The following is a 20,701-nucleotide window of genomic DNA, read 5'->3' on the forward strand; positions in this document are numbered from 1 at the left end:
AAAATATTGACAGAATGAGATTTGTAGAATGGGCCCCCAAAAACAAGTATTACAGGAGGAGAAAAAAGGAACCAGTAAGGCGTTTGGTTCTGCGGTTCAGGAGGGAAGACATTGAATCCAGATATAAAGGGAAGAAGATGTGGTCCTCAATGTCACAAGGCACTTGGGTTTTATGTAAGATGGAATAAGAAAAAGACTACTAAGTCTGACATCACCACAGTGATTAAGCCAGATGAAAGTTCCTAATATGATATATTTAGTTGATTTATTTAGAAATAAAGATTAATTTTGATTCACACTCTAATTTATTGGATACATGTAGACAAACTTTTGAAATTCCAAACTTAGGATGCCTCTTATTTGACTATTTTTCCCAATGATGTGGATCTGCTACATTAATAAGGGGAGAAAAATAGGTCAAGCCCTGTTAGGTATTCAGTCTGTGGGTGGAAATACTTTGACAAGCTTTTTGGGGATGCCTCTAACATGGGAATTGCTGTTGAGATTCCATGAGAAAAAAAGATAAATATTCTCTTAGTAGCAGTATCTCTTACAAATAACCCCTTTCATACCCACTGAAAAGGTTAGAAAACCTCCCAAAGTATAAGAATTAAACAATATCATTGCAAAGTTTTAGTGCAGAAAATACAACACATACAATATAATTGTATGACTATAACTATTGAAATTATGTTACAAGACCGTCATTGTGTTAATATGAAATGTACTTTATAAATTACTTTAGAAATCCTGATACATTTAACTACTAAATTACAATAAAGTATCATAAGATACTGACTTTGTTTTGTCTCAAATAAATGGTCAATTTATTTGAGTTTGAAATGCTAAATTTTAATGTTTATGAATTTTGTAAAATATAACAAATTAGTATAATTTTTATACTTTTATACATTTCTTTATAATATGACCTAAATATCTTTGTAATATATACACACATACATATATACATACATACATACATACAGATACAATAAACAAAATTAGACATTAAAAGAAACTCTCAAGTGAAAATAGAAGTGACAATCAGTTTCTCTAAACTACTAGTTGGTGGAATGGATCAGAGTTTGGGGTATGTAAAAGGCAGGCTATCCATAAGCAAAGCTTATAAAAAGTATTAAGATTTTATAATGTATAAACTGTTATATAAAGTATTACTTCAATATTAATTTAATTCAATCAGTTAAATTTTAATTTATCAATAGTATCTTATTATTGCATATTTTGCTTGTACAATGAAATGTTCATAACACATCATAATGCAAGGGTTCACTTTCATAAACTTATTGAAAAGGTGTTAGTCCTTGATTATAATGTTCAGCTAGCTTTGTAATATATTCAGCACATATCCTTAACAGATAAGACTTTCTGACTCTACAGCTTGTTACTTTCTTGTAAACACTTACTTAATATATGTATTTCCTGATTGAATAAAAGAGATTATATTGATCTTTTTATCTAGGAGAAATCCCAAATGGTGGTTTAATACATGCCCCCAAATATTGTTACCTGAACTGAATTAAGTAAGTAATGGAAGAAATGAGAATACACATTCCAAACCTAATGTAAGTTTAGCTTTAGAATAAACATGGTACTTCCCACCATGGAGATTCATACTCCAAGTCTTACAGAAGTTTATTCATCTCTTAGATAATGAGCTCTCTTTGTCCTATGAAGTTCTGATCTTGGGCTGTGAACATTCCCCAAGCCAAGCTGATGACCTGAGAAACAGCCAGCAGTAAAGTGGACACTGAATTGTGTGTTGAACAGACATTATGCTCTCTCGGGGAAAAAGGCAGCAATACTAAACTACATAATTCTACTCAGCAGCTGCTGGTTTCAGTTTTATTTTAAATATCAGACAAAAATGGGAGGAGAAAGAAACAGGAGGATTACACATGTAATTAGAGCACACTCAATTTAATTTAATCAGGCTATGATGTTACAGAAAATATAACTATTGTTTTCATTCTTTTAATAGCTTTGAAGTGAAAACATAAAAGAGTTCTACTAAAATTTTCTCATATGTAATAAAATATGACTCTAAATATATACTGTTTACCCAAGATAAAATGAAGTCTTTCTAGGTATAGCTAGTGTTATAACGAGCAAGCTGCTATTCTAATCTTCTACCATATGGGAATGTTCACATGACGTAGGCAATGAAAATGGATTATCTCAATTTGGTGAGGAGGTAATTCATTTTCTCATAGTTATCATAATATAAGTATAATTTGCATTTCAAATATGCATGTTAAATTCCATGAATCAGTTTTCCAAACTGTTAAGCCAAATATTCTATGAGAAAATCTATAACACGAATTGCGAGCCAATGTAGAGGTATTACACTATAAGTCTGCAGCGGCATTTGCATTTGCTAGAAAATTAAAAAACCCCAATTTATTTGCAATAAGCAAAGCTTCCCCTCCTGTGTTAGTAATGAGCTAAATAATTATCTCTGCAATGCTGTACATAACAGTGAGTCAAGAATTAGCCTTTCACAAATTTTCAGCTTTGGAACCAAAGGCTAAAAGTAAAACCAGAAAACCTTATACTTCTTCAGTGAGGCAAATATATTTCCCAGAAAGTCAGCAGCATGTTAATAAATAAATAAATAAATAAATAAATAAATAAATAAATAAAGTCAATGAATAGAAGACTCATACAAAGCGATTTCTCATTTTCTTGCTTTAAAGACCTTTTAAAATTAGTTTTTAAAGATGGCATTAAAATAATGTGTTTTATTAGGACATTTTTATGCTTACGTTGTTCTTTTGTCAGTGCTCAGACTACTCCATGCACTGGAAGCCCTCTTACTGCCCTATCCACTTTTCCTTCTGCTCTCCACAGGGGAAAATCCTTCATAATGTATGATCTATTTGGGGCACAAGGTAAGAATAATGGAGAAACAATAATCGAAATGACCAGAAATAGAGAAAAATAATTCTAAATTTCATCTGGAAGCACAAAGGGCTCTTGGTCGCCAAACAGATCTTGAGATAAAGAGAACTATAGAAAGTGTCACCACAGACACCTACGTCAAATTATACAGTCACAGTGATGGAAACAGTGAAGAGTTGGTACAAAACAGGCACATGGTCCAGTGGCAGAAAACTCCCTGTGCCATCTCTTGTTCACAAAACCCTCACAAATACAGGCAGAGTGAGAAGTAATAGGGAGTGTGGTGGGGAGTAGGAGTAGGTACAATATACAAGGTGACAGGGCTGCATTACTCTTCAAGGAAGATAAAAAGCGATGCTAATTCCTCCAGATAAAATCTAAGAAATGATTCCTCTGAACTCCTTAAGGTAAAGCAATAAGACCTCGTTAGGTGTTTCCCCACTTATAGGAATATGAGGGTTATTTTTAGGACAGTGGGCGACCTCAACTCCCTTCCCCCACCCTAACTCTAGCATAGGGTAACAACTGTTAAGTGCTATATGGAATGTAGCACTCCACTCTCTCAAGACTACATGTAGTAGACAGAATTATTGTGTATCTGAAGGGGGCGGGGCAGGACTGACAGGAGCAAAGGAAGATAAGATGAGAAAGAAAAACAATATAGCAGACAGTGGAGAAATTCAAAATATGGGTTAACCTGGAAAACTAGAAAAAATATTTTATATGCGTAGATATGGAAAACTCCTGAGTGTATCTATCAATAATTCTCCAAGCTACTATTAAAATTGCACTTGAGGAACAAAGCATTTCCTGTGTTGTATACAATAAGGTTTTTAAATGTAGTAGTAACATTAGATCTTACTCACTTCCTTGACATCTCATCCACAATGAGCCATGTATCTTTGTCTCATAGCCTGTGTTTCACATTCTACCTTATTTCAAAATGACACAAAACAGTACCAAACAGGTTAAGATTGGCAGTATTCAAGGTACTCAAATTCTCTAGACAAACTGGCTTTTCCAGACAAAAGGATATTAGAATGTGTCTTTCCATAACATCATCAGTTTCTGATTTATTTAAACCTCAATACTCACTATCAGAAGTATAATGAGTATTGTTTTTCGAAACCCTGAGATAGTTTCTGTCTTTGGTGAACAGGAGTAGAGAATGGGTTCACTTTCCTGCATTGGTGCTGGGTACCCAGTCTGGCTTGAACCTATCCATGCCATGTACATGCTGTGAGTCCACAGCTTATCAGGTCTCATATTCCTGGACAATTTAACAATATTAGGCATAAGTTGGCGACCCCCACATGTGTGACAAAATTGCACCAGTATATACTGTACGGATGCAGGATATCTGGTAGGTTGCTGGGTTTGTAGCTGAGTGATACTAACAATGATGGTCCCCATTCTCCCCGGGTAGTATGCGGGATGCTTTCTAGTACCATGAAGGCGATTCAGTAGGTGTTAAGCTTCAGTATTGCCTTTAGCAACAGGGAAATCATGTTGTAGAAAGTAACAGATTCTTAGCAAAAGCTTCTGATGTTTGGGGGACTACAAGGGCCATCTTTGGTCAATAATTCAACAAGGTGTAACTCTTTTCTGGCACTAGAGGTTATACTTGGTGGCACAAAATGTCTACTCTAGGCATATATCCCTATTATATTGTGACTCAATTTAGTATCCTTTCTTTTATGCATATATTTCAGGGATCTTCTACAATATTAGGTTTCCATACAGTTTTTCAAAGGCTCTATAGTATTGATTAGCTGTTCTTCCCTATAGTTTATCTGGAATAAAAGTATTATTTTGTGAAATAAAATCAGTGAACTCTGGTTAAAAAATCCCAAACCTTGAAAAATATGCTTATTTCTCATAATACCAAGATACAATTCACAAACCACATGAAGCTCAAGAAGAAGGAAGACCAAACTGTGGATGATTCAGTCCTTTTTAGAGGGGGGCCTAATATTCTAGTAGAAAATATAGAGACAAAGTGTGAAGCAGAGCCTAAAGGAAAGGTCATCCAGAGAATGCTTCATTTAGAGATCCAGTCGATATACAGTCACCAAACCTAGACACTATTGCTAGAAGTGCTTGCTGTCAGGAGCCTTATATAGCTGTCTCCTGAGCGGCTCTACCAGAGCCTGACAAATACAGAGGAGGATTCTTGCAGTCAACCACTGAACTGAGAATGGGGTCCCCAATGAAAAAGTTAGAGAAAGGACTGAAGGGGTTTGCAACCCCATAGGAAGAATAATATCACACAACTAGTGTGGGGCGCTGCCTGCACATTCTCCATTACAAGATGGCGCTGACATCCGGCTGGAGTTAGCAGTAAACACGTCATGTGTGCACGCGCTGGGTAACTTTCCACTCCTTGAGCTCTGCCTCTCCCGTGCCATCATAGGACCTGATGAGTTTCAACCAATCAGGGGGCTCCACGTCCAAGGCAAGGACTGATTCCTATATAAGGGGATGGGCTAGGTAGTTCGGGGTCTTCGTCTTCACGTGTTGCAAGCTTATGCTCTGCCTCTCGAGATGCATTAAAGCTTTACCGTAGAAGAATCCTATTTTGTGTGCCGTGTTGTTCTTGCTGGCGAGACGGTTGCGCGGGACATCTGGAGCCTGAACCCGGGAACTCAACCACTCCATCATCAGCACCACCAAAGACCCACTGTCTCTGGGCAGGGAGGATCCAGAACTGCAGGGAGATAAGTTCGGCAATGTATGTCTGACCCTGGATCTTTCTTTAATTTTGGTTTAAATCTTCCACGGCCGTGGGAAGGGTCCGTAGAGGCTCTGGTCTTTGTCAGTGCAGTTTTTATTCTCTTCCTCTTAATTTCCTATTGTGTCCATCGGGGCTGGTGTTAGTTTTGTGCTTACTCACCTTTCAGTTTCACTTTGTGCCTCAACGTAAATAGCCGCTGGCATTACATCGCTGTGATGGGCTCTTCACGCTCAATCATTACAGCCCTGCAGTCAATTCTTAAGCAGAGAGATCTAGAATTGCCCACCCGCGTCTTACAGCGTTTCTTAAAAGAGGTAGAGCGTGCTGCCCCTTGGTTTGCGGTCTCTGGGTCTCTCTCACCAGCCTCATGGAAAAAATTGGGTAGAGATTTAAGCTGTGCGCAGACTGCCGGAGACCTCGGGCCCGGGACCATGGCCATTTGGACGATGGTACAAAATTGTTTAAAAGATGAGAGTTGTAGGCCCGCTGTCGCTGCGGGGCAAGAGGCATTGAGTGAAGTTCTGATAGACTATCAGAAGCTGAACAAAGCGAGAGTATGGGCGCACACAGGAAAAGGCAATCCCCCCTAAGGAAAACGGACCTCCAGGTACGCTGCATAGCGGGAGAGTTGTTACCCACAAACCTTCAGATTTTTATTCCCTTATGCCCTCTAATATTAAGAAAAGGGGAGTCAGCTTGTACCCTGTAGAGGACCTTGAGGCTCTTAACATTGATAGCCCCGAGACTTCAGATGATGATGAGTGAGAAGGCTTGGACCCAAAGAAAGGCAGGGTCTGGGCTTTTCCTAAGCGCCATTGAGGCAGTACGGCCCATACCATGGAAAATGGAGGATCCGGTATGGGTTCCTCAATGGCCCCTTACCTCCGAAAGATTAGAAGCTGTTACCCAATTAATTAGAGAACAACTACAATTGGGTCATGTAGAACCCTCTACTTCACCTTGGAATACCCCCATTTTTTGTGATTAAAAAGAAATCAGGAAAATGGCGATTGTTGCATGACTTGAGAGCCATCAATGAACAAATGCATTTGCTTGGCCCTATACAATGTGGCCTACCGGTTCTCACGGCGCTCCCAAAATATTGGCCTTTAATGATAATAGATATTAAAGATTGTTTCTTTTCCATACCTTTACATTCTCAAGATAGGCCTAGGTTTGCCTTACCCTTCCTTCTATTAAGCAAATGGATGTTACCCATGTCTCCTCCTTTGGTAAGCTGCAATATATACATATATCCATTGACACCTGTTCGGGTGTAATTGCAGCCACTCCCTTAGCTGGAGAGAAGGCCTAGCACACCATCCAACATTGCCTAGAGGCCTGGAGTGCCTGGGGTAAACCAAAGTTCATAAAAACAGATAATGGTCCTGCTTATACCTCACAAAAATTCCAACAATTTTGTATCCACATGGCCATGACACATCTCACAGGTTTGCCTTACAACCCACAAGGGCAAGGCATCGTCGAACGTGTTCACCGCACCCTCAAATCCTATTTAATAAAACAAAAAGGGGGAATTATGCAAGCTCTACCCCCTGTGCCTAGAACTGCAACTTCCATGGCACTATTCACCTTAAATATTTTAAATCTTGATGACCACGGCCATACGACGGCTGAAAGGCATTGCCTACCCATGGACAAACCAAGAGAGATGGTGAAATGGAAAGATGTCATAACTAATAAATGGAAAGGACCAGATCCTGTGTTGATCAGATCCAGGGGAGCTGTTTGTGTTTTTTCTCAGGATGAAAATAATCCCTTCTGGGTCCCCAAGAGGCTCACTCGAAAAATGGTGGAGACTCCTGATGACAGCCCTGCTCCTGATGCTTTGGAACCAGAGAGTCAGAGGAGAGGCGAGATGGGCGATTCTGTCGGCCTTCCCGAAACCAATTCCAGTGAAACATGATGATACAGTCTTCCCTAAGTTTTTCACCACCGATATCAACTTGGGTGGGGGTGGGACTCTTTGGAGCAATTCTTTGCTGCGGACTTGTATTGCTTCTCTGGCTGGTTTGTAAGCTCAAGACCCAAACAAAAAGAGACAAGGTGGTTATTGCCCAAGCACTAGTCTGTCTAGAACATGGAGCTTCAGCCGATATCTGGTTGTCTATGCTTAAGCAGTAGGTCGCCGGCCAGACAGCTCTTGCACTCCTAGAACTTTGGTTCATTGCACAGGATTAAAGTGTCTGGCTTGAGCAGCCCATGAGGGATGCCAAGCTAAGCATCACACTGAGAGCCCCTCGCCGCGGGGTATTTCTGGGAGATATGTCATTTTGCATGAGGGTTGCCTGCCCCAGTGTCCCTCCCTCAGAAAAACGGCAGAGTGACAGGTCAGGAGTACTATGAGGTACAAAAAGCCTAGCGGTTACTCCTGTACATGGTCTTTATAAACCTTAATGAGGATTTGATTTCTAACTCTGCCCTCCTAATATGGGTGTCCTACTTTGCTTAAAGAATAAAAGAAAGGGGGAGATGTGGGGCGCTGCCTGCACATTCTGCATTACAAGATGGTGCTGACATCCGGCTGGAGTTAGCAGTAAACAAGTCATGTGCGCACGCGCTGGGTAACTTTCCACTCCTTGAGCTCTGCCTCTCCCGTGTCATAGGACCTGATGAGTTTCAACCAATCAGGGGGCTCCACGTCCAAGGCAAGAACTGATTCCTATATAAGGGGATGGGCTAGGTAGTTCGGGGTCTTCGTCTTCACGTGTTGCAAGCTTATGCTCTGCCTCTTGAGATGCATTAAAGCTTTACCGCAGAAGAATCCTATTTTGTGTGCCATGTCGTACTTGCTCGCGAGATGGTTGCGCGGGACAAACTAGAACCCCGGAGCTCCTGGGAACTAAACTACCAACCAAAGAGTACACATGGAGCAACCCTTGGCTCCAGCCTTATATGTAGCGGAAGATGGCCTTATTGGACATCAATGTGAGAAGAAGCCCTTGCTCCTATGAAGGTTCAATACCCCAGTGTAGGGGAAAACCACGGCGAGGAAGTGGGAGGGAGTGGGTGGTTTGGTGGGAGAGCACCCTCATAGAAGCAGGAGGAGGGAAGACTGGATAGCAGGTTTCTGGAGAGAAAACTAGAAAAGGGGATAATATTTTATCTATAAATAAAAAATATTCAATAAAAGAAAAAGAAAAAAAGAAAAATATGCTTATTTCATAGCATGTATTATACTAAACAGTTTTCAGAAAAATTTCCAAGTTTTGAGAGATATAAAGAAATGAATGCATATAGCTTCTGTCTGGGCTTACATTGTCAGGCAAAATAAACAAGAATCAGATAATGTCATAAATGTCTAACTACGGCTGTGATCATGACTATTAATAAGTACAATGTGTTCTAAGGTAATGCGATATCCGTATGACTCTAGTCTAGAACATCTGTGATGATTTCCAGAGGAAATGAACTCCATGACCAGATGAATGTTATCTTGGTAAAGGAAAAAAATGTTAGAACAGAAGAGAATGTTTATAAGTAGTGGGAACAGAATATTCAAAGATATTAGCACATTGAAAATAGCAAAGAAAATAACACATTGAAAAGAACTACATAAAACAAGCCGTCAGAACAGATAGAAAAGAAGAGAAACACTAATGAGTTAAATCATGTATGACCATGTTCATGATTTTGAACTTAAGAACAATGAAAAGGCACCAAAGTACTTAAATCAGGGAACTAATTTCATATTTGTATTTTATTAAAACTGTGTATGCAGCATAAATCTAATGGAGGGAAAAATTGGAAAGGAGTCAGAACAGTTAGCAAGTATCATTGTCTGCCAGATAATATCATGGGTGATGGTTAAACTTACTGAATTTATGGTACTGAGAACCATGGAATTTAGTGAAATACATCTGAGTACAGAGTATTAACTAATGGGACTGATCCTGGCCTGAATGTGATGAGTCCCATTCTATAGCCCAGGGCCAAATAGAATATCCAAAGGAAGGTTTTTTTTTTTTTTTTTTTTTTTTTTCCAATAGTGTAGGGTTCTCTTTTTCTGCTTCTTGGCAGCCATGATTTGAGCTGCGATGCAAAACCAGATGATGCTCCTGTCTTGGCTTTGTTAAAGAACATAAATAAATTATTTCTAAACACTGTCATTTGGTTGAAACTGTCTAAGATGCAGCCTGAAGCCATAAATTTAAAACTTGTCTTTTTTTTTTTAACTTCTTTCACATATTTGACAACTATTGAATAATAGTACCTTTTCAAAAAAGGGTACATATCGAGGATATTTGGAAAAGATGATATATACTGGATAATTTTGAGTAGATTGTATCAGATAGATAAATTCTCCACTTACAAGGCTATGGAGTAAACTTTTTGTTTGTTTTTTTTTTTTTTTTTTTTTTTTTTGGAGGAAATTTTTTGGAGGTACAATAGCTTTTAATAAGAGACATTCAACTATATCTTACATGTTTACTATTAAGTTATACGGATATACATGAAAGTAGATGGATGAATAAGTAAATATTAATATTGATTTGACCATACTTTATTGATTATTGAAAGAATATTAAAATTTAAACCTAAACATTCATAAAATTTGATGGTAGTAAATCTAAAATGCACCCTTAAAGAATAAAAATCATGTAAGTGATGAGAAATGGTGGATTACTTATTTATCATTAAATAATATTTCAAGTTCTTATTTAAAAACTCTTCATAGTGTCTACATATCCCATTATGCTCTGCCTGGAAACTATTGCCAAACTGAAACTCATTCCATTTCGAGTCATCCAACTCTAGTTTCTTAGTAAGCCTCACTCTGAAACAGATTAATTCACATTATGTCCAAATCAGCCTACTTTTTTTTTGAATTCAGTATTTATTTTACTTACATTTCAAATGTTATCTCCTTTCCTGGTTTCCCCTCCAGGAACCCCCTATGCCATTCTCCCTCCCCCTGCTTCTATAAGGGTGCTCCACCACCCACCCACACACTGCTGCCTCTCCACCCTGGCATTCACCTACACTGGGGCATTGACCCTTCACTGGACCAAGGGCTTCTCCTCCTACTGCTGCCAGATGATGCCATTGGAGGAAACTTTTTAAATTACTGAAAGCAATAAATGTCTACCATTAAAATTTAAGTTACTAAAAGCAATATATGCTTTAAAATTATAATCCAATACTGAAATGGGATAATTTTTATTTCCCTCTTCAAACACTTGTATATTTTTTGAACTTCATATATGAAACACATATTGCTCCCCAGGGCATTAAAAAGAATCCTGTTTTTAAATCACCTTCAACATCTATATTCCAGTAAGCTAAGCCTAAACCGAGTGTCCTGCTGCTCCAATTTAAACCTGTCTCTTCAGGTGAGTGTAAAGTTAGTGGGGAAAAGTCTAGCTTTCTAACAGTATGTAGAAAGAGCTAAAATTGGTTACCAGAAAACTCCCCAATCACATGAATTGCTTAGGTTTCAGAGATAATACTGATTTCTTAGTCTTGACAATGTGGAAAATATGAACTGTTTCAGAAGTATAAAGTGTTTAAAATAGAAGCAACATAATTACTTGAAGAGAAGCACCTATAGATATTTCTTCAAAAGATGTTCATGGTAAAATGACAATTTATTCCATTGTGTGATTTAATACAAACTGTGATTACTTGTTTCAAGAAAAGTATGTCATCCCATTAAACCAAATATCCAAACAAACAGTATTCCTAGAAGTAACATCCTCTCAAAGATTTATTACCTCTATATATGCACTGATGCAGACAGATACACATACACTGTAATGAATAAATGTAAATGAAAATTATTTCCCTTATATGCTTTTATTTAGTTTGTATACTTTTAAAAATAGCTAGCCGAATAGTATTTCTTGAAACATTTATATGTCCAACACTAGTAGTTTTCACATCTATAAGTGGACTATATTTTGCTTGGTAAAAATAAAACCTACATAAAATAATATATTTATGTTACATTGCAGAAACAGAGAATGGTTCGTTTAGTTGAAGCACGTTCTACTGTGATTTTTGGAAGGAAAGGCAAACTGAGATCAAGCTGAAGGACTTTCAGACGAAGTGCATTCCTGAAAATTTCATTGAGAGAGGGAATCTTCCTCTTTAGATCTACTGAGCCTGTGAGCAGAAGCAGTAGGAAGCATTCCCCACCTGCCCACAGCATAGCTTCATTTTCAGACTCTGCATAAACTTCCCATGCCATACTAGATGTTTTCCCAAAGATGCCATTTTATTGTGTAATAGCTGTAGCTAAGAAAAAGTTGACATCAAGTCACAGTCCAGTCAGTTTTCCTTATTCCTGGTGCTGAGCATGAAAGAATAAAATCACTGTACCTGAAAATAGTACTGAAACTTACAGTCACCTAGGCTCCAGGACACGTTCTATTCCAAAATAAAGTCCTGTAAATACCATGCTATACAGATATTACTATATGCTTCACTTTTCTTAAGCCGTGTGTGTGTACGTGTGTTTGTGTGCGTGCATGTGTTTGTGTGTGTGTGTGTGCTTATGCACAAGTGCATGTCCACACACATATTTGTTCAAGTAATGTACATGCCATGGAATGTATGGGGTGTTTAGAGTTGTATGGACAATGTGGAAGTTGGGTCTGCCCTTCCATCATGTGGGGAGAGACTCAGGTAGTCAAGCTTGGAGGCATGCATACTTACCTGCTGAGCCATCTTTGTGGTCCTGTTTATTTATTTTAAAGGTGGCAGAGAGCAAACTAGTTCTAGCAAAATGATAAATCCCTCTGTATGTGGATTTCAGAAAAAATTCAGAAAACACAGCTACATAATTGTGAGATACATTTAAACACTATAAGACCTCACACTTTATTAGTTTTTTAAACCTATAAAAGTACTAATTGTTTGCTTGTATTAAGTTGTATAACTAGGCTCAAGATTAAGATCAACTGGCAACAGCTCAGAGCAGTACACATTAGATGCTAACATCACTAAATACAGCTAAAAACAGAGATTTCCTAACAATATGTCAATTTTCAAAATACTTTTGTAGAACATTTCCACATATTGTGAATCTTGTATACAGGAGTAATTTTTTTATTTTAATTCCACAGATTTAAAAGGGATGCATGCATCCATGCCATTATTTTAAGTGGCATTCATTCTTCACATGAATCCTTTCTTTTGCAGGAATAGGTATGAACAGTAAAAGAGCCAATGAAAAAAAATAGACCAACATTCAAGTAAGAGTAAATTTCAGGGAGATAAACCAAACGGGGTAAAGCTAGGCACCAGTTCAGAATAGAGTATTACTTACGGGTACATTTGTGAAAGCTGCTCAGCTAGAGTATAGGCCACTGGGTCTCGGTCTAAGGCATAGACAGTAATATCTGGTTCCTTGTACAGAATGGCTTTTGTGTGTCCTCCTGAGCCAAATGTCATATCTAGAAAAACCTAACCAATATAGAAAAAGAGAATTTCTCTTTAGCATGTACATAACATTGTTTCAACTACTTTAATTTACAGAAGCAGAAAATTATAAAAATAACAACAAATATAAAAATAGTACTACTAGCTATCCTAATTTGTTTTTTCAGAACTGAGTCTTGGATTTATTTTGAGCTATAAATACACACACACACACACACACACACACACACACACACACACACACACACACCCCACACAATAACAAACAAACAAAGAAACTTGATTACAAAATCAGCACAATAATACATTGTATACACTGGAAAACCATGTCACATTAATATTTCACCATGATGTCAAATTGGTCACATAGCTGTGATGTTTGTGTGCTTCATAGCTAACTGAAAGCTAGAATTATTTCTAAAAATGTCTCATCATTAGAGATAGCTTAACTGCTTTAAATAAGTTCTAGACTGTATCATGAAGGTGGGGGAATGAGAAGGGGCGCTCCTAGCAATAATCACAGAACAAATATACATACATACATGAGTGTGTGAGTATGTGTGTGTGTAATATGAAAAGTAAAAAATTAGAAAATACAAGACCAAAAAGAAAAAATATCAAAAGGCTTTTTATGTCTAAACACCTGACACAAATTGCAAGCTTGTTATGAAAACCAATGCTTGTGTTTAAATTAGGTATGTATGTTGAAAAAAACCACCAAAGCAACACAATTCAAGAACCTTTCCCCCCAATATTTAAAAGCAAGAAGAATAAAAAACACAAGAAAGATTATATAGATTGAGCAGGTTCTATTTATGCATATAAATATGAATGTAACAACAATTAGTGAAAAAACAGCTTTGAATTTGAAAGAGAACAAAGAGCAGTATATGAGAGGGTTTGGAAGGAAAAAAACAGGAGAAAATGATTTAATTATAGTCTAATTTTTAAATTTTTAATTATTTTATTTATTGAAATTCCAGTCATTCCCCCTTCATGGCTCCCCGTCCCCTAGTTCCTCATCCCATTCCTCTCCCCCTTGCCTCTAAGAAGGTGCACCCTTTCCTCACCAGGCTTCTGCCTTCCCTAGGGCCTCAAGTCTCTCCAAGATTAACTACATTTTCTCCCAGTGTGGCCACACCAGGCAGACCTTTGTTTGAATATGTGCCAGGGGCCTCAGACCTGCCCCTATATACTCCTGGTTGGTGGCTCATACTCTGGGGATTCCTTGGAGTCTGGGTTAGTTGAGACTGCTGGTCTTCATATGGGGTTGCTCTCCCTTCAGCTTCTTCCACCTGTCCTAGAATTCAACTATATGGGTCCCTGACTTGAGTCCACTGGTTGGGTAAATATCTGCTTCTGTCTTAGTCAGCTGCTGGTAGGGCCTCTGAGAGGACAGCCAGCCAGGCTTCTCTTTGTAAGCACATCATATCATCAGTAATAGTGCCAGGCCTTGGTACCCAGTCCAGAGTTGGATCCCAATGTGGGCCTGTCACTGGAACACATTTCCCTCAGGCTCTTCTCAATTTTAGTTACTGCAGGCCTTTTAGACAGGAACAATTATGGGTCAAAAATGTTCCCTGGGTTAGTAATGTTCTTCCAATTGAGGCCTTGCCTATCTACTGTAGGTAGACAATTTGAGTTCTCTCCCCCCAATGTTGGGCATTTTGACTAAGGTCATTCTCACTAAGTCCTAAGAGTCTCACCTCCCAGGTCTCTGATACTTTCTAACAAATACTGCCTGCCTCCTACCCCCCAATTCATTTCCTTTCACCTCCTGACTATGGCTTGACACTGTCCCCTTGCAACCCACAGCATACCTGATCCTGTTCCACTTTTTCCTTGTCCGTTTTTTCTTCCACACGGGTCCCTCTCTCCCTCTGCGCCCTGTGATTATTTACTTCCACCTTCCAAGTGCGACTGAAGCATCCTCACTTGGACTTTTGCGTGTACTCCTGTCTGTGGGTGCTATCATTAGTACTCTACAGCTTTGCCTAATATTCACTTTTTAGTCACTACATACCATGCATGTCCTTTTGAGAGTGAGTTACCTCACTCAAGGTAACATATTTTAGTTTCATACATTTGCCTATAAAACTCATGATATTGTTTTTTCTAAGTAAGATTTTTATTGGATATATTTTATTTACATTTCAAATGTTATGGCCTTTCCCTCTTTCCCCTCCATAAACACCCAATCCCATCCCCACTCCCCTACTTCTATGACTGTGTGGCCCACCTTCCAACTCCCTCCTGCCTGCTTATCATAAAATTCCTCTAGACTGGGCTATCTATCCTTGGCAGGACAAAGGGCTTCTCTTCCCATTGATGCCCAACAAGACCATCCACTGCTACATATGGAGCTGGAGCCATGAGTTTGTCCATTTCAACTCTCTGGATAATGATTTAGGCCCTGGGAGCTCTGGCTGGCTGTTATTGCTGTTCTTATGGGGTTGCAAAAACCTTCAGCTCTTTCATCCTTTCTCTAACTGCTCCATTAGGGACCCTGTTCTCAGTTCAATGGTTGACTGTGATCATCTACCTCTGTATTTCTCATGCTCTGGCAGAGCGTCTTAGGGGACAGCTATATCAGGCTCCTGTCAGCATATATTTCTTGGCATCAGGAATACTGTCTGGGTTTGGTGGCTGTATATGGGCTGGATCTTCAGGTGGGGCAGTCTCTGGCTGCCCTTTGCTTCAGTCTCTGATTCAAACTTTGTCTTATTATTTACTCCTGTGGATATTTTGGATCCCACATCAGAGGACAGAAGCATCTGCATTTCGATGTTCCTTCTTGAGCTTCATGTGGTCTATGGGTTGTATCTTAGGTAATACGAATTTTTGGACGAATATTTACTTATCAGTAAGTGCATATCATATGTTTTTTTATGATGAACTCAGGATGATATGTTTCAGTTCCCTCCATTTGCCTAAAAATTTCATAAAGTCATTGTTTTTAAGAGCTGAGTAGTACTCCATTGTGTAAATGTACCACATTTTCTGTATCCATTCCTCTATTGAAGGACATCTGGGTCCTTTCCAGCTTCTGGCCATTATAAATAAAGCTACTATGAATGTGTTGGAACCTGTGTTCTTATTGTATGTTGGGGCATCTTTAGGGTATATGCCCAGGAGTGGTATAGCTGGGTCCTCAGCACTATTTCCAATTTTCTGAGAACCTCCAGACTGGTTGTACCAGCCTGCAACCCCACCAACAATGGAGAAGTGTTCCTCTTTCTCTACATCCTCGACAGCATCTGCTGTTACCTGAGATTTTGATCTTAGCCATTCTGACTGGTGTGAGATAGAATCTCAGGGTTATTTGGATTAGCATTTCCCTAATGACTAAGAACGTTGAACATTTATTTCAGTGCATGAGAGCTAGTCCACAGTTGAGAATTTTTGTTTAGTTCAGTCCAACATTTTCTAATAGGGTTATCTGATTTTTTGGAGTATAACTCTTGAATTCTTTGTATATATTGTATATTAGCCCTCTATTAGATATAGGATTGGCAAAGATCTTTTCCCACTGTGGAACTGGCATTTTGTCCTAATAGCAGTGCCCTTTGCCTTACAGAAGTTTTGCAATTTTAGTAGGATTATTCTGTTTTATTTTTTTAATTTTTATTTTCTTGTGCTTCCTCCAAGAATCATTTATTATTGGAATTCTCTGTATTTACATTTCAAATGTCATCCCCTTCTACCCTCTCCCATGCCCCCTCCAACCTCCCCTTGCTCCCATAAAGATGCTCCAACTCCAGACCACCCACTCCCACCTCAGCACCTTGACACTCCCCCACACTGGCAGAATGAGCTTTCACTCTACCAAAGGCCTCTCCTCCCACTGATGTCAGACAATGCTATCCACTGCTGCATATGCAACTGGAGCCATGGGTCTCTCCAAGTATACTAACTGGTTGGTGTTTTAATCCCTAGGTGCTCTGGGGGGTTTGATTGGTTGATGTTGTTTTCCCATGAGTTTGCAAAACCTTTCAGCCCCTTCAGTCCTTTCTCTAGCACCTCCATTGGAGTCCCTGTCCTCAGTCCTATGGTTAGTTGTAAGCATCTCCATCTGAATAACTATGGCTCTGGCAGAGCCTTGGAGGGGCACTCATATCAGGCTATGACCAGTAAGTGCTTCTTGGAATTAGGAACGTCAATTCTTGATATTAGAGCATAAGCCATTAGTGTTCTGTTCAGGAAATTGTTCAGGAAAATTTCCCCAGTGCCCATATGTTTGAGGCTCTTCCATAATTCCTTGTCTATTAGTTTCAGTGTACCTGGCTTTATGTGAAGGTCCTTGATCCACTTATCCCTGAGCTTTATACAGGGTGATAAGAATGGATCAATTTGCATGGTGACCCCCACTTGGACCAGCACCATTTGTTGAAATGCTATCTTTTATCCACTGGATGGTTTTAGCTCCTTTGTCAAAATTCAAGTAACCATAGGTGTGTGGGTTCATTTTTGGGTCTTCAATTCTATTCCATTGAGCTACCTGCCTGTACCAATACCATACAATTTTTACCACTATTGCTCCGTAATACAGCTTAAAGTCACAAATGGTGATTCCTCCAGTTCTGTTATTGTTGAAATAGTTTCCATTATCCTGGGCTTTTAATTATTCCAAATGAATCTGAAAATTGCTCTTTCTAACTCTATAAAGAATCGAGTTGGAATTTTGATGGGAAATACAGTGATCCTGTAAATTGCTTTTGGCAAAAGGGCCATTTTTACTATATTACTCCTGGCAAACCATGAGCATGGGAGATCTATCCAGATTCTGAAATCTTCAAATTCCTTTTTCAGAGACCTAAAGTTTTTGTCATACATATCTTTTACTTGCTTGGTTAGAGTCACACCAAAGTTTTTTTTTTTTTTTTTTTTTTTTTTTTTGTGACTACTATGAAGAATGACATTTGCCTAATTTCTGTCTCAGCCTGTTTATCCTTTAAGTAGAGGAAGCCTACTGATTTCTTTGAGTTAATTTTATATCCAGCCACTTTGCTGAAGTTATTAGCTATAGGAGTTCTCTGGTGGAATACACATTGTGTACAGATATTTATGCAAGCAAAATACACATACATGCAGGATATAAATAAATTTTGCAAGAGACATATATGCAAATCTCATGATCAAATGTCTGTACCTGCCATTGTATAGCTCCATGCCCTTTGTGTCGAGGCAAGCACCTTCTGTTTTAAAGGCATGATTTCAGAATAACTGAAACATAGAACATTAAAAACATAATAATTTAAATAAAGCTCATCTGATATAAACATCAATTATTGTCAGAAACTGGATTTAAATGAACAATGTTCATTTGGTTTAATTTTCTAAAGTCAAGTAAGTTCCAATCAGTTTCTAAAAAGAGAGATTTTCCTTATTTAAAAATTTCTGGAATATGTAAAATGTTTGTAATTTACAAAATTATTTTAATATATTATTATTATGTTCTTAGAAATGTACTATCAATAAAGGAAGTTTTGGCATTAGGAGAAAAAACATTTATTACGAGCCAAATGTAACATAAAATGGGGAGATAATTGGTATCTCCTAGGTCAGTGACCTAATTTTAAAAACAAAATTGAGTTTCATCAGGACTGGTGGGCCTACCAGCAGATTTCTGGGTGCCCAGAAGAACCACAGGAGGGCTCTCACTTCTGAGCACAGAGGTGAGTCCACACTCCCTCTATACTGACATCCTGAAGAGGCTTCACACACCTCAGGGCACAGGTAGCGATGCTGCCTAGGAACGGACACTTCCAGGCCAAAGTCAGAGCCAACCCATTTGCATCAGGACTGGGCATTGCCAAGCACCCAGGAGCAATCTCCCTCTAGAGACCACAGGCCCACAGATACACAGGAGAGACAAGCTCCAGTCAGAGACAACAAGATCGCCTAGCATCTCCGATAACAAGATGGCAAAGGGAAAGCACAAGAATCTAAGAAACAGAAACCAAGACAACCTGGCAACATCAGAACCCAGTTCTCCCACCACAGCAAACAGTGGAAATCACAACTCAGCAGATAAACAAAATTTAGACTTAAAATCACACTTCATGATGATGATGGAGATCCTCAAGAAGCACATAAATAACACACTTAAAGAAGTACAGGAAAGCCAGGAGAACACACACAAACGAGTTGAAGCCCTTAAAGAGGAAAAAAAAAAAAAAAAAAAAAAAAAACCACAAAAATCACTTAAAGAAAGAACCCAGATGTTCTACAATAAAGGAATGGATACAGAAATTGTGGTACATATAAACAATGGAATACTACTCAGCTATTAAAAACAATGACTTCATAAAATTCCTAGGCAAATGGGACAGAATTTAAAGCTATCATCCTGAGTGAGGTAACCCAGTCACTCGTGGTATGTACTCACAAAGTTCGGAATACCCAAGAAACCATCCACAAAACTTATGAAGCTCAAAGAAAATGAAGGCAAGAAGACAAATGCCTCAGTCCTTCTTAGAAGGGAGAACAAAATGTTCATGGGAGGAAACAAAGGAACAAATGGAGAAGCAGGGATTGGAGAAAAGATCATCCAGAGACTGCATTACCTGGGGACCCACCCCATATGCAGTCACTAAACCCAAGCACTATTGCTGATGTCAAGCAGTGCTTACTGGCAGGAACCTGATATGCATGCCTTCTCGGATGCTTTACCAGAGCCATACTGATACAGAAGAGGATGCTTTAAGGTTGAACTGTGACATGTAAAAGTAGTAACACAATTAAAATGAACCATGTAACCCGAAGAACTATGGGCAGATAAAGCTAATAATAATAATATATAATTTTAATTTAATTACCTGCTCATAAAAATGTTCGACTTCTGACTCTACTGAGCCCTACAATTGCATACTTCCCATGTTTGGGAGTTTCTAAGATGTAATGTTTTAGACATCAATCAATGTACCTGAAATCATCAGCAAAGATCCAAACATTGATAACTTTATAGCTTTTCAATATAGCAGTTCCAATCATTAAATGCTTTTAAATTTCACATAGGAAAATACACTGCTAATTTTGGACATGAAGAAATTTTTACCCACAAACAGCATGAGAGAAGATCTCCCAATTACAGTTTCCTAATGTTGATTAGTCATTTCCAATCTGTGCAAAACTTTAATAGTAAGTCACCATCTGATTTTGGAAACAATATGGCCTGACTTAATAAGATTTTTATCCTAAGAGTTTTTCTCCTGGCAGTTTTTAATTTTGACTTTTGAAAAGAAAGAACTTGCTTTAAAAATATTTATAGCTAAATTTCACATACAAACAATAAATTTCATCCTCGATCACTGAAATACATAAAACACATACTTAACCTTAGGGATTTTTAGGAAACAGTTAACATATATATGGCATTCATTCATAATCTATATATTCATTGGGCTTTCTGTGCTGATATTGCTATAGGGGGCAATATAAATGTTGTGCATGGGCACTCTAGTTTGATGTGGTGGTTTGAATGTGCCTATAAATAATTGTAGCATCAATAAAATATCTACAATGTCTACAATGTAAGACAGGAAAAAAAGATGGGAAATAAACAACCCTCGGTTGCTTTACTTTACAGATGTTTTGCTATTTACTGCAACTTAATCCTTCCTTTATGCCACATGTTAGTTAGCA

The 20,701-nt window shown here is 38.4% G+C and overlaps 1 protein-coding gene across 2 annotated transcripts in view; it reads right to left on the reverse strand.

The window, feature by feature from the left end:
• METTL15 (methyltransferase 15, mitochondrial 12S rRNA N4-cytidine) overlaps positions 1-20,701 on the reverse strand; it is a 173,431-nt gene that overhangs the window by 73,983 nt on the left and 78,747 nt on the right. For both annotated transcript variants that reach the window (XM_080931673.1, XM_080931672.1), the window contains exon 3: positions 12,945-13,081. In XM_080931673.1, the coding sequence (XP_080787799.1) occupies positions 12,945-13,081 (137 nt within the window). The remainder of the gene's footprint in view (positions 1-12,944; positions 13,082-20,701) is intronic.

Source organism: Micromys minutus, assembly GCF_963924665.1.
Source record: "Micromys minutus genome assembly, chromosome: 17".
Classification (NCBI taxonomy): Eukaryota; Metazoa; Chordata; class Mammalia; order Rodentia; family Muridae; genus Micromys; species Micromys minutus.